This window comes from Triturus cristatus, chromosome 3_1 (genome assembly GCF_964204655.1).
Source record: "Triturus cristatus chromosome 3_1, aTriCri1.1, whole genome shotgun sequence".
NCBI lineage: Eukaryota > Metazoa > Chordata > Amphibia > Caudata > Salamandridae > Triturus > Triturus cristatus.
The window spans coordinates 889,302,178-889,315,769 of NC_140583.1; the positions used below are offsets into that span (position 1 = coordinate 889,302,178).

The following is a 13,592-nucleotide window of genomic DNA, read 5'->3' on the forward strand; positions in this document are numbered from 1 at the left end:
GACGCTAAGAAGGAGTTAATGAAAAGCGGTGAGCACGCTGTATCTCCTTATCCCAGTCCCAGGATTGAAGCTCAGGAAAGGCGCCTTTGAAGAGTGTAATCATATATGCCCTGGAATCTCTCCCTTCTGCTCCTTTGGGAACCCCCAGGATGCGAAGATTACGGCGTGATCTGTTCTCCTGTGTGGGAGTAGGGGGGGGGGAGCCTAGGCTATTTGGCCAGTAATGTGGGCCCCACTGTCTGTGTGCATCTCACATCAGTATCAGTTCAGTTTTACTGGGGTTCAGCTTTAAATGATTATGATCCATCCATTGACGAATGAATGTCATGGTGGATTGAAAGTCAGAGATTGACTGGGGGGAGTTGTCAATCTTGAACAGAAGTTGGAGGTCGTCAGCGTAGTTAAAGATGGTCACTCTTCTTTCTCTCAAGGATCTTATTAGTGGGAGAAGGTAGAGGTTGAACAAATGGGGGGAGAGGGATGAGCCCTGTGGGACCCCACATGTAGTTTTCAGGGGTGGGGGAATCATATCGCCCGACGCCCGAACCATGTTGATTTTTATGACGGGCAAGAAGATTTACTGTCTATTTTGTCCGACGGACAAGTAGAGATTAACTCACATCAATAATAAACGATCTGTGAGCTGTGAGTGTTAAATGCTTAAATTGGTGGCTTCGGAGAGGAGACGCCAGTGCTAGCGAAACCGCGCGAGGCTCCGAGCCGGGCGGACCAGACAGTCAACTAACCCGGGCAGAGAACACTGCGCTGGGAGCCGCGCACCTGGGAAGGGAGAGGAGGTAGGAGTAAGTGTGTGCGTGTGTGTGTGTGTGGGGGGGGGGGCGGAAACTACGAATTAGAATTAGTTCTGGAAGAAAGTGCGAGGATAAGAGGAGAGAGGAGTAGCCCAAAAAGGGAGTAAACGATGGATAGAGCACGAGATGCGAAAACAAAAGACGGGAGGCCGGTAAGAGAGAAAAAGGGTAATACGGGTGGTGGGGACAAAGAGGTGAGGCAGAGCAGAAGAGGGGCGAGGAAAAACCGCAAAGGAGGGAACACAGGATAAAAAGATAAGTGGAGTGAAAACGTAATGGGGGCCGAGAGAGAGTGAGGGGGAGAGAGAGAGAGAGTGAGAGTGAGGGGGGGAGAGAGAGAGAGTGAGGGGGGGAGAGAGAGAGAGAGTGAGGGGGAGAGAGAGAGAGAGAGCGCGAGTGAGGGAGAGCGTGCTTTGAAGCCTTCGGAACGAAAGCGCTCCTACATTTTAGCAAAAAGTTCCTTTTGGAAAGAGTGTTTGCCTCCGAAGCAGGGGTATTCTTGCACCGTGAGACTGTGGGGGAGGAGTATCACACGGGTGTATTCCTGCAAAGGTACATACACCACAGGGAGTATTCTTGCACAGGGAGTATCTCGTTTACAGCAAGGCTGGAAGTGGGACGCACAATATTCACCCCTGTGCGACTAAGAAAGGCGCTCGCTCGCTGCAGAGTATCCCTTCACCCGGGGGCAGACAGGGGTATTCCAGCGCAGTAAGAGGCTGGGGAGGGGTTGCTGGAGCATCCTTTCATAGTAAGGGGTGGAGGAGTAACTAGAGGATCCTTTCACGGTGGGGGGGCAGCTTTTCCTTTCACATGGAGTTGTACAAACATGAGTAACCCAGTCTGGTCTGTGTTACTGGCGGGCTTGGCAGGCCCGGCAGCTCAAATGCAGATTATCGGCACTTCGGAAGTTTTCCGCTCTGCAGATAAAATGACGACCAGAAAAATCCGCTCTCTACAATCCCGCCAAAGTCGTCAAGTAAAATCCGGGAGCGGGTGGAGGGTCTTTGCTGTCTGAAGCTCCTCACACGTGAGGAGAACATGAGGGCATCGTCCAGGGTCAAGGGAGACTGAAACCCGGCATAAGGAAATGGATATGCGGCATGTAACAGCATAGCGGGGGGCGGCGCCCCCGCCTCTGCTCTCACATGAGAAATCGCCAACACCCCTCCCCCCCTTTTCAGCGCGGCCGCAGGGCGGGAAAGGCACAGACCGCCACGGGAAACGGAGTAGCACTGATCTGACTGGCTTTAACTAAGGCTCTGGACTGCAGCCTTCCATTGAGGGTTTATTTACTGTGACTGGTGGGCAGAACTAACTACTGATGCTGGTGTTGAGAGCGCGCCTCCCCCCAACGACTTTTACAACCGGCAAGATGGTCAATCTACGGGTCAGCCCGGAGCCGTGGTTACACTGGGAACATCCAGGGGATGCACACTAGAGGAGCAGCAAGCAGCACACAAGTAGTCACTAAAGCGGGTACGCTGCAAAGGGAGTTGCCCTGTCTTCCCTCTACATGCAAGTCTCAGGTCAGTGTGTCATACATGCCAACATTTCAGAAGAGCAAAGCGGGAAAGTTTTTAGAAAAAAATCGGGAGAATGGGGCCGTGAATCGGGTTACTGTCATGTATGGGCTTTGAAAGTGTGCTGCTGCAGCATCGGACATTTGAAACGCAAATGCACTTTTTTTCTAACCTTTCAGAAGCATGGAGCGCATTGGCAGGCAGGCAGAGAGAGGGTGACGCAAGTGTTGTGCACTGGCCTGGCAGGTTGCTGGCAGTGCATACACCAACCCCCCCCCCTGTGTGTTAGCCCGGGCTGAGACAGCTTCCCGGGTACACACACAGCCGCCCCAGAGTACTTCAGAGGTCTTTAAAAGACCATTCGCTTGTTAATCCGGCCTTGTTGGTTTTTCACCCCTTCTTGAGCCCCCGCATCGCCACTCTAACTATTGCTGGAAGAATTAGCACGTTACACATTACCAAGCCCTGTCAGCTGAAACCCCAAGGACTCAGGCTTCTGGATGCTTGAATCGGGAGGCGGGAGACTAGCCTTGAAATCGGTAGTCTCCCGCCTGAATCAGGAGGGTTGGCATGTCTTTTTTTATTTATTTTTTTGTCCGGTGTGTATTCTGTTGTGACGGCCCCTCATGTTAATACTACCCCTTCTAATCCTGATAATAACATTGCATTTTGCTGCGGTGCCTGCACTAAGCCCCTCATTGGCTCAGCCCCGCCTCGTAATTATAACCACTTTAGCTTGGTTTAAGTCTAGTCTCTGGCTCTGAGAGAGGGGTAAAACTCATATATATGCTGTCCCTGGCTTGGCTAGTCAGTCTTACTGTTCCCTCTACGTATATTGCTCAGCTCGACAGTGGCTCAGACAGGAATTATAGTCCTGGCTCACGAAAAATTAACTAAGGATGCCACAGGTGGGCTTAAGGCACCTGTTGATTCTCTTGATTGTGGGGAGAGGTTATTTTCGTTATCTGATGTTTCAGAGCCTTCTATGCCTGAAGATTAAGTGGCAGTTACAAGCTCTGCAGTCTCAGAGAATAGCAGCAGTAGCTCACCTGAGAATGAGAGCACCACGGTTAATCCATTGGAAGGGGGATAAACCTTTTAAATCAACTACTGGGTCAAGCAGGAAGCCAGCGGCATCTGCGCTTAAGTGGGACTATTCGGGTAGCAAAAAGTCTCTCATGAGACACCCCAGGACACATTAATTGATTTCAAAATAGCGCATGCTGATTAATCAACTATAATTAAAGCTGCTAAAAGTGGCAAAAGTGTGCATTGTATTATATTATAGTCATGTGCTGGGATCTGCAATTTTAGGTACTTTCGCTCAGAATAATCAAGTTCAGAGCGTGTCTGTTACACTGCGAGTATTGACTGTCTTGATTTTGAGGTTATTTGCTTTAAATATATGTAGGTTATTGGGTTTTATGTTTCTGAGGCCCCCTTTTGTTGTGTTTTGCTGTTTATTCTGATTTCCTCAGCCTCTCAGGGTGTTGGCCTACTGCAGTCAGGGGTGAAAGATGCTTCTATGAACCAGAATATTGGGGGTTAAACCAAATTTCTCTTTCTGCCCGGAGTAAACCAACCCCTGCCTACTTGCTAAGAAAAGTGAACCCATAATCTTACAGATGCCTCCTGTTTGTCTTGTATCTTTCAGTCGTTAGTCGCTATAGTCCCTTCTCATTACATTCATTTTTCCTTCTGCCACTCACTCCCTGCTTAGCGCCTCAACTCCTGTTCTACAAACCTGACCACCTCTCTTCCCAGCATACTCTTTGCACACTTCCTTGCGTTCTTGTACACTACTTCATCACTGTAGGCCCCCCCGCCCCATCTCCATTTCGGGTCCCACATATTTCCACTCTATGAACTCACTGCAACCACCATCTGTCTCTTTTCTCCTGGCTAGTAAGTCTGCCACCAGTGTCTTTTATGCTACATGCTCACGAGCCACAGCATTACTCTCCCCTAGGGGCATAGAACATGTAGTGAGTTGGAGACAAATGGGCCAAGCATGACACCTGTATTCTGTGTAGTGGATGAATAGGGCATGGAACCTGTGGCCTGTAATGAGAGAGAGAGAGAGGGGGGATAACACTATTCGGTCTGTATTGAGAGAAATGGGTAACATGAAGCTTACAGTGTGAAGGAACAGAAGCAAAGGGTGATGGGATGGAGCCTATGATGAGTCAGTGGAAGGGTTATGGACTGTAATTGAGAGGAAAGGAGATGTTTCGCCTTGATGGTGAGAGGAATGTGGAAGCTTATAGGTTGCTGTAAAGGGATTTGTGTGGTTGCTTACTACTGATGGGCAGAAGCGGAGGGCAACTTTACTTAGGAGGGTGTAACCGATTTAGTAAAAGCAGCAGCTAAATTATTTAGGGTAGTAAAGGGGACAAGTGGATTTTATTACAGGACAAGAAGATTTCTGTAGCACTTTGTCCCTTGGACAAGTAATTTTTTTCAAAAATTCCACACCCCTGAGTTTTTAATTTGGGGGCGGTGAAGTGGCCAATGCGGACTGCCTGTGTACGGTTTTTTAGAAAGGATTCTATCCAGCTGAGTGCTGGACCCTGGATTCCTGCCTCGTTGACACGGTCGGCGCCAGGATGTCATGCTTGACTGTGTTGAATGCATCTGAGAGATCAAGCAGCACCAGGGCCTGGGGCGTGCCTGTGTCCACTTTTTCGCGTAGTGAGTCAAGTACTGCAATGATCACTGTTTCCGTGCAATGCGCTGGCCGAAAACCGGCTTGGCTAAGGTCGAGGAAGCCTGTCTATTCTAGGAAGTTGGACAGGCATCTAGCCACGTGGGCTTCCAGTAATTTGGCCATATAAGGGAGTAAAGATATGGGGCTCTAATTTGCTAGTGTCTGAGGATCTGTGCCTGGTTTCCTAAGGAGGGGGACCACTATGGCTTCCTTGAAGGCATTAGGTACATAGCCCTGGTCTAAGGAGTGGTTTAGGAGGGCAAGGGCTGGATTGGGGAAAGCCATGAAGGCCGCTTTCAGTACGTGAGGGGGGCAGTGGTCCAGGGGGGAGCCGAATCTGACCTTAGCTAGTAATTTATTCAAGGTCTCTGTGTCAATGAGGGGGGGTTCGGGGGGGGAAGGAATCCATCGAGTGGGGGTTTCGTGGAGGTAGGTGTGGTGATTCCTAGTGTGATCTTTGGGGTAATGCTGGCTTTGATAGTAGTGATTTTGTTGATGAAGTAGGTGTTCAGGGAGTCGCAGAGGGCCTGTGATGGCTTGGGTTTGTTTAGGACTCTCTGGGTTTGACAGTTCATCTACTATGGTGAAAATTTATTTGGCTTGGTTGTTGGAGTTGAGGATTCGTGAGGAGAAGTAGGTTGCCTTTGCAGTAGAGATGGCCTTTTTGTATTCCTTCAGGTCCCTGACGTAGGTGGATTTTCTTTCTAGTGAGTAATCCAGTCTCCATTTTCTTTCTATTTGACGAAGGGAGCGTTTTTGAGATTTTAGGTCAAGGGAGAACCATCTCTGGGCCTTGTGGCGGCGGGTGAGTCTAATTTGTTTGGGGGGGGCATGGGTGTTACTGACTGCTAATAGCCAGTTCGAGAAGGATTCCTCGTGGTGGTTGATGTCGTGGGTAGGACGGGGTGCGGTATTGCTCAGTGTGTTAATGAATTCATTGCTGTCAATAGAGTTCCATTTTCTCTCAGTACCGCCCCTTAGGGTGGCTGTTTTCTCGGGGGGTGGGAGTTTTAGTGTGAATTTTAACAAATAGTGGTCAGACCAGACACTGGGCAATATGGATAAAGCTGATACCACCAGATTGGTGGTCCAGAGTTGGTCTAGAGTGTGGCCTTTAGTGTGGGTGGGAGTGGAGATCTGTTGGGCGAGATTCAGTTTTTCAAGTGATGCGGTCAGCTCGGTAGAATGTGGCCCTCCTTGAGGGTCGTTTGCCCAGTAGTTGAAGTCCCCTATCAAGAGAATTCTAGTGTGTTTAGAGACAAGGGGTGCAATTTGTTCTCCCAGGGAGTGGGGGAACAGGGGCATGTGCTGGGGGGGCCTATAGATTAGTATACATATAATTGGGACAGACTTTGACTCAAATTTTATCACTGCGTTGTCTGTGGCTGGTAGGTTGAGTGGGGTGAGAGCAGAAAAACTCAGCTTTTTGTTAATGATGGCTGCAACTCCGCCGCCTGTCCTGCCGGGCGGACGATTGGTTTGCAGAATGTAGTGTTAGCTAGGTAAGGCGGCTAATATATCGGGTGAGGATTCTGAGGTGAGCCATGTTTCAGTGAGCAGAAGAATTTCTGGCTTTTCGGAGTCAAGTAGGTCAAAAATTTCTAGCTGGTGTTTTGCTAGTGAGCGTGTGTTTAGATAGAAGATTAACATGTCTTTGTGCCGCAGATTCGCCTCTTTTGGGTCCTGGGAGGTATGAGCGATGGCCAGCCTGATCTCGGGGCACGAGTCTCGTATCTGGCCCATGCTATAATGCCGCAGGCGTGCTAGAGTTTTGGCTCCTGGCTTAAGTGATGCAGAGTGCAGCATTCTAAGGTCCAGGGAGGAGTATGTGAGAAAACGGGCATGGTGGCTTGGCCCTAGGCCTGGCTGGGCGCAGACAGGCTTGCCTTTGGCGCGCCTTCGGCACACCACCGGCGCGCCCGCTGCGCTCCCGTGTTGCAACCGGCATTTATGCCGTCCGTTGCCTAAACCCCTCCTTGAGGTCATGTGATCGGAACCCGGAAGGAGGCAGGATGTTGCTGGGGCGCTCTAGAAATCCGAGCGCCCTCAAGGTGAGTGAGCTTTCGGGATGGTGAATATAGTTTTAAAAATGCACGTAAATTCAGTATCCACAGTTTTAAGCAACACTTCAGTTTTTTTTCAAAAGCAAATATTTCTAAAAGCAGTCATACGTGAGTTAAAAAGACGCTGTTGTCAGGTAGCAGCCTCTGGTCTCGAGTGCCCGCTCCATAGGATGGAATTGGGTATTTGTTCTATGTCCTCTGAGTAGCATCATGAAGGATGAGCAGTTTATGCTATTATCTGTTATCTTTTTTTGTCGCTGTATCTCTGCCTGAATTTGATATAGAAATGAGTGAGGCATAAGACAATTAAACTTATGTGGCACGGAGAAGCAAAATACCAGGCAAGTGGTCCACTACCATTTGATGTCACATTCTACGAATATTTGTACAGCTGTCTACTGTTTTGTAGCAGAAGGAGCAACAGTAAGACAGCTGGTGAACCTTCAAAGAAATGAGGCATGAAAACCTGACTCGAAAGAGCACAAAGCATGAAAAGTTTGTTCTCTAGAAAGTCCTGGAGAAAGATCTGAGACAAACCATGCAATTAATAACACAATTATCCAAACAAAGTGACTGAAATTGACTGTAATCAGGGTTTGTTTTTTAACATCCTCATCATAAGAAACGGAAGTGCTGCCTTTTCCAGTACAACACGTGAAAATGTGTTTGCAATCCATTCAGACAATCTAGCTATGCAGTTTGGTATTGCCTCCTACCTTTTTTCAAAAGATTTAAAGCACAATCTTTCATTTTTAGCTTTTACTTCTTTTGTTTTTCCAGTCTGACTTTCACAAGTAGATCCTTCGTTTTATAATATGATTGTTGATCTACAGTGAAAGGACCAAATGGGAGAATGTTAAGTGAGAGATCTAGTGGGAGAGATCTAGTGGGAGATCTAGATCTGTGAACACAGAACTGGCCATCAGGTTAAACAGATATTAGAGACTTAGATATTTGTGTTATGCCCAGGTTATAAAACTCTTTCAGATTCAACCTTTGATGTCTCCAGTTAAGTTAGATTATTCAGCATGCTACAGGTACCAATAGACATTATATAGTCACATAAAAAACATAATACATGTGGGCAAATAGTATGACAGTCGGGTGTATATTCATTGGTCTCAAGATCAATTTGGAAAAAGAAATAGCAAAGAAAGGCCATTTCAGAAACCACTGATAACTTTTTTGGCAATTATCTTTACTTGCACCCTATTATTCAATTTTTTGGCGAGTAACCACATTGTGGAGATACCCTTGCAATGAATCGGGAAGTTTAAGCTTAATGCGGTGAGTATTTATCTACAACTACCTCAAACCCTATTAACAACAAATTCAAGATAGGATTGACGTTTGGATTCAAAGATTTTATGACTGGTGGGGATATGATACTGCATACAGCTTTTCTGTGATTAAAACATATGAATAATATGAGCTGTGTTTAAAAACTCCCCAAAATGGATGCAAAGTTTTTTGGGCACAGAATAGTTTTCATCTTAGTAACTTTGTGTTGTAGGAATAATACGATGCCAATTATTGGAAGGACAATTGCAAGAAGCAGATCAGCAGCTGGAGTTCCTGACTGAAATTCAGCAATCGATTGGAAAATCAGGGGTGAGTAGTTTTTATCACTTCCAGTTATTTTTTTTTTTTTTTTTAAGAAACCTTTATTACATACAAGGGCCTACAACCACCAAGGCCGGCCGCTACAGAGCCCGAGGGCCCGCAATGCAACGCCACACATTCAAATGAACCAGAGGCGAAGCTCCCGGCAGTTCGTGAGCACATGCAACAGGCCGTGGCCATAGGTCAAGAGCAATCGGAAAAAACAGTTTCAATTTCTATTAAATACAACACACACTCAAGGCAATGAGAGTCCGAAAGAGCAGCGTGCGCTTCCCAGGACGGGGGACAACGTACAGTGTCCGAAGCAGTTCTTGACAGGAAGTGGTAGTGGGGGGCGATGGGAAGACAAAGCATGGAACACACCTATCACTTCCAGTTATTAAACAATAAAACAAGAAGTGTTGGGGCCCCGTCCATGTGACGGTGGGGCAGGCAGCTGCTGCTGCTGTTCCCCAAACATTGTGGTTGAGGTAATTCGCCACCGATGTCCTTGGGTCCATTTTACTATGGCTCTTGAAAGTGATCCAAGTACAACCCTTTCTGCACTTGGCTCTCAGGGTAGGGAAGTCGAGCAGTCACATACTCTCAGGGAGATAGTATGGGGGACACAAGTTCAGAATTCAACCACCAGCCAAGAGACACAACAACTTCAATGTCCTGTCCACTTTTTACCTTTTTTTTTTAAAGAAAAGAAAATACTTTTTAATATCACAGCAGTACTCACTACTACACAATTTAATTCAGTATGGAGGGTAGTGATATTGGTCATGACTCTATTGTGGCACTACATCCTTTATCTTCCTTCATGCTATCTCCCACTTTTGTGACCCTAGATAAAACTGGCCCGACAATTTATGGGGGAAGGATTAATAAGGCTTAAGTGGAGATATTAGTGCCCACAGGACAAATGATCAATCAAGTTGCTCATTTGCTTGACCTATTGCCCTTGGTGGTGAAAACAGGAGTAATTATGTCTTTTAGTCTTGCATGCTCAAATTGCTCTTTTAGTCTTGCATGCTCAAATTGCACAAACACAGTGACTTGATCCCACTGAAATCAGAGGCCCACAGTGATCGGGGGTGCAGTCACTGAGAATCTGCCAAGGAGGCAGGGCGAGACCCACACCTGCCTGTATGCTGCTGCCACCCATGTTAGCCTAGTTTTGATGGGTGATTCTGGCACCACTGTACAGGTGCTGATTGAGCAGCTGTGGCCCGTTCACGGCCTATGAGGTCATTGAGGCGGATGCCACCCCGAGTGGGCTGATGGGAGCACCACGACTTGGTTGAAGCGAACACCATGGCAGTTTCAGCCCTGACTGAGCCAGTTTGTGGAAGCACATAGACCTTTTGCAGTTCTCATCAGGAACCGAAGGCCCTCTGCAGCAAGAGTGGCCTATGGGTTCAGTCTTCGATAGTCTATTTTCTCTTGGTGTTACTTCAACTAGGAACACACCGGCCTTCTCCTGCTTGGTCAGACGCCTCCTTCCCTCTCTCAGCAGGCGGGCATGCAGACTTCTAGGCAATAGGCTGACCCTCTGCTCCTCCAGCAGAAAGTGTTGACTTCAGTTGATGCCCCCCTCACCGCTGGGACGCTAGCCGTCAGGAACACATGAGGCTTGGTCACAAAGCAGTCCTTTGAGTACTGTGGTGAGCATTCTTTTCCATGGTCATGAAGATCTTGGAGTTGAAATAAAGTGGGGTTCTTAGATTCCCACTTTTATACACATTATCTAGACAGTATGTGGATCCACCGTTTCAAACTTGAGAACTGTTTTGGGGTACTTCTCTTTCAAGTATCTTTCTCAAGCTGTTCTCCAGACATGGCCTTTATGTTAAGTGATGTTTCTTACAACAGATAGCACTAGGACTGTCTCCAAACTGGAACATTCACAGCATGGGCACAATGAAGTATGATGTTTTTGTACCTGGCTGTCATCAGCCTCTCTGAAGCATCAAACAACAAAAGCACTGGTCTGACCCAGAAACGTTCTCATGTTGAACAGAAACTGCAGTCACACCTTACACCCCTACCATTCTCCATATGTCAGTGCATAGAAACAACTAGTCAACAACCACTTTCTACCTATTCTTGGTAAACTTATTAATGGTAGTCCGGTCTCTATCCTCCTCACTCCAGTGTCTACATTTCATCCCTGTAGCCACAGGAATGCAGGCAATACACTTGCATTGACAGGGAAAGGTGTCCTCCTTCTCCATCGTGATCTATTGTAATCCAGGGGCATCCAAAATGGATCCATCTGGCTTCAGTAATCTAATTCTTACACCCACAAATTCCTACACATGTCATATGTGCCGCACAACACTACATGTATTTATTCGACTTGCACATCATGTCAGTGCAAAGTTCCTGGCATTCAAACAACAGCAGAACTGTACATGAGCAGTCCAGAAGGTCACTCTCTCACTGACTCGTATAACAGTATAGTTAGACTATCTATTCCAAAACACGGTGTGATGCCAACACCGATTTATGTGCTACACCAAGGTTTGCTCCTCCAGTTCATAGCATTGTCCTGGACCTTGCTTAGTCAAGGAGCGGTGTATGTAATACTGGAGTAGTGAGACATCAGTCCAAAATAGGAGTCAGGATACCACATACACACACAGTTGAGCACTCTGGACAGGAGAACACACCCTTGCGGGCCCCGGACACTGCGTATTCAATCATTTTCTGGTCTATTTTCTTTTTTTTTGAAATAACAATTTTATTAAATTGAAAACAGAGTTATAATTACGATAGCATAGTACATTGTAAATATGATGAACAACCATACTGCACTATTCTTGTGTTGCCCAGCCCTGACAGTCAAATGATTATTGTTCAAATCTTCTGCGCATCGCCATGTCTTCCGTTGGTGATGTACAAATCTCTCCCCTAAAGGCGCTCCACTTCCCCCATTTCCTGTCCCATTTCTTGGGGCAACCTCGTAATTTGTAGACCTCCTTCTCTATCATACAGCGGTCCATCTCCGCCACCCAGCCTGTCGTTGAAGGTCTTTTATCAGAGCATGGCTATGGCCCTCTTCACCAACAGGTAACCCAATGCTACCCACTGTTGCTCAATTTCTGTCAAATCGGTAGGCTCCCATATATTCAATATACCAAGCCTTGGTGACAATTGGAGCTGTTTACCCAGCGTGTCCTTCATTTTTTTGGTTGTGTTGTTGCAGAAAGGGTGGAGCTCGGGACAGTCCCATAGGATGTGATAAAAGGTGCCATACCCCCTACAGCGTCTAAGGCAGAGTGCGTCTGTCCTGCTACCTATCTTGGCGAGAAGCACCCCGGAGAGATAGGTTTGGTGTAGAATTTTTAGTTGGATAAGGCGAAAGCGATGATTTATTGCTGTTTCCCTGGGAGATATCAGTGCAGTCTGCCGATCGCCATCATCCAATGGCCCCACATCTACCTGCCACTTTTCCCTAAGGGTCTGGAAGGAATCTGGTAGATTATTACAAAGCTTACGATTCATGTACGAGACAGCCTTTTTCGGGAGCGGCTCCGAAAGTAGCCGGTCTTCCGGGGGGAGGAGTCCAGCAAAGAGGACAAGTACGGGATGTTGGCGAGGAGGGCATGTCTAACTTGTAAATACCGAAAAGCTTCACCCAGTGCGAGTGCGTGTTTGACTTGCAACTCTTTGAAAGTGAGAAGTTTGCCCCTGTGCAATAGGTCGCCGATGTTAGAGATGCCAATTGTGTCCCACTTATCAAAACCCGCGTGATGACACAGCAGACCCAATCGCTGCGTGGACCAAAGTAGTGTAGCTTTTGTAAGTTTGTCCGCCCATCCCATTTGACGAGTGGCCTGATGCCAGATATTTACTGTCTGCGACATAGGCCCTAAATAGCGTCTCCTTCGGGCCTTACCATAGAGGGCGCCTAGATATCCCTCACGCCCAGTTTGGTAGCGTTCTAGATGGAAGACTGAATCAGATGGGGAGCCATAAAGCCAGTGGTTTGTGGCTACTAGTTGGGAGGCCTAGTAATATAGACGCATATCCGGAAAGGCAATACCCCCACCGTACCACCCCTTTGTGAGTTTCCGAAGGGCAATGCGAGGCGCTCCCCCATCCCACAACAACGTACGGATCTCTACCTCAATGGCGGTAAAGTAGGTGTTGGCGACTGGGAACGGACAATTCTGAAATACATATAAAAATCTAGGGATTGCAAGCATTTTAAATAGAGCAGCTCTTCCCGGGAGAGACAGGGGCAGTGACCTCCAGTGTTTGACGTCTTCCTGTAGGCGTCGGAGGGGGCCCAGAAGATTTCGATCATAAAAGAGTTTTGGGTCGGTGGTAATATAGATGCCCAAGTATTTGAAGCCGTTTGAGGCAATTTCAATTGTATATCCCCGAGGGAGTTTGGGCGGGGGGCCATGTAAAACATAAATTACCGACTTGGAGCAGTTTATGGTGTACCCTGAGTATTTACCAAAGTTAACAGGAGAAATCTATGTGAGATACAGATTCAGCAGACATTTAGGGCACACTGAGAAGATACCAACAATCCTGTAGCCTCACACCAAAAGAAAACCAGGCCCTCAAACACATTAGACGTATTTTAGTACACTACTAGTGTTAGACTTGAAAATAGGGACACAAGGCACAAGTGAGCCTACTTGCACAGATGCTTTTTTATTACTCAATTTGTGCACATCTGCACACAAAGTGGACCAGTTCTGATGGTAAAAAGAAATTCTCAATTTCAAAGAAATCACGTGCATTGTGATGAACCTGGTTTTGTTGCTGCTAACGTGTATTTTATTCAGTGGCGGCTCCTCCGTAATGGAGGAGAAGTGTTGCCCCACTCGTCTGTCAGTCACAAAAAAATAAAATGATAATG

General features: G+C 47.1%; 1 protein-coding gene across 1 annotated transcript in view; it reads left to right on the forward strand.

Moving 5' to 3' along the window:
• Window positions 1–13,592, forward strand: part of TTC21B (tetratricopeptide repeat domain 21B) — a 557,642-nt gene that overhangs the window by 155,149 nt on the left and 388,901 nt on the right. Inside the window, exon 10 of the mRNA XM_085645393.1 lies at window positions 8,619–8,716. Coding sequence (XP_085501519.1) covers window positions 8,619–8,716 — 98 coding nt within the window. The remainder of the gene's footprint in view (window positions 1–8,618; window positions 8,717–13,592) is intronic.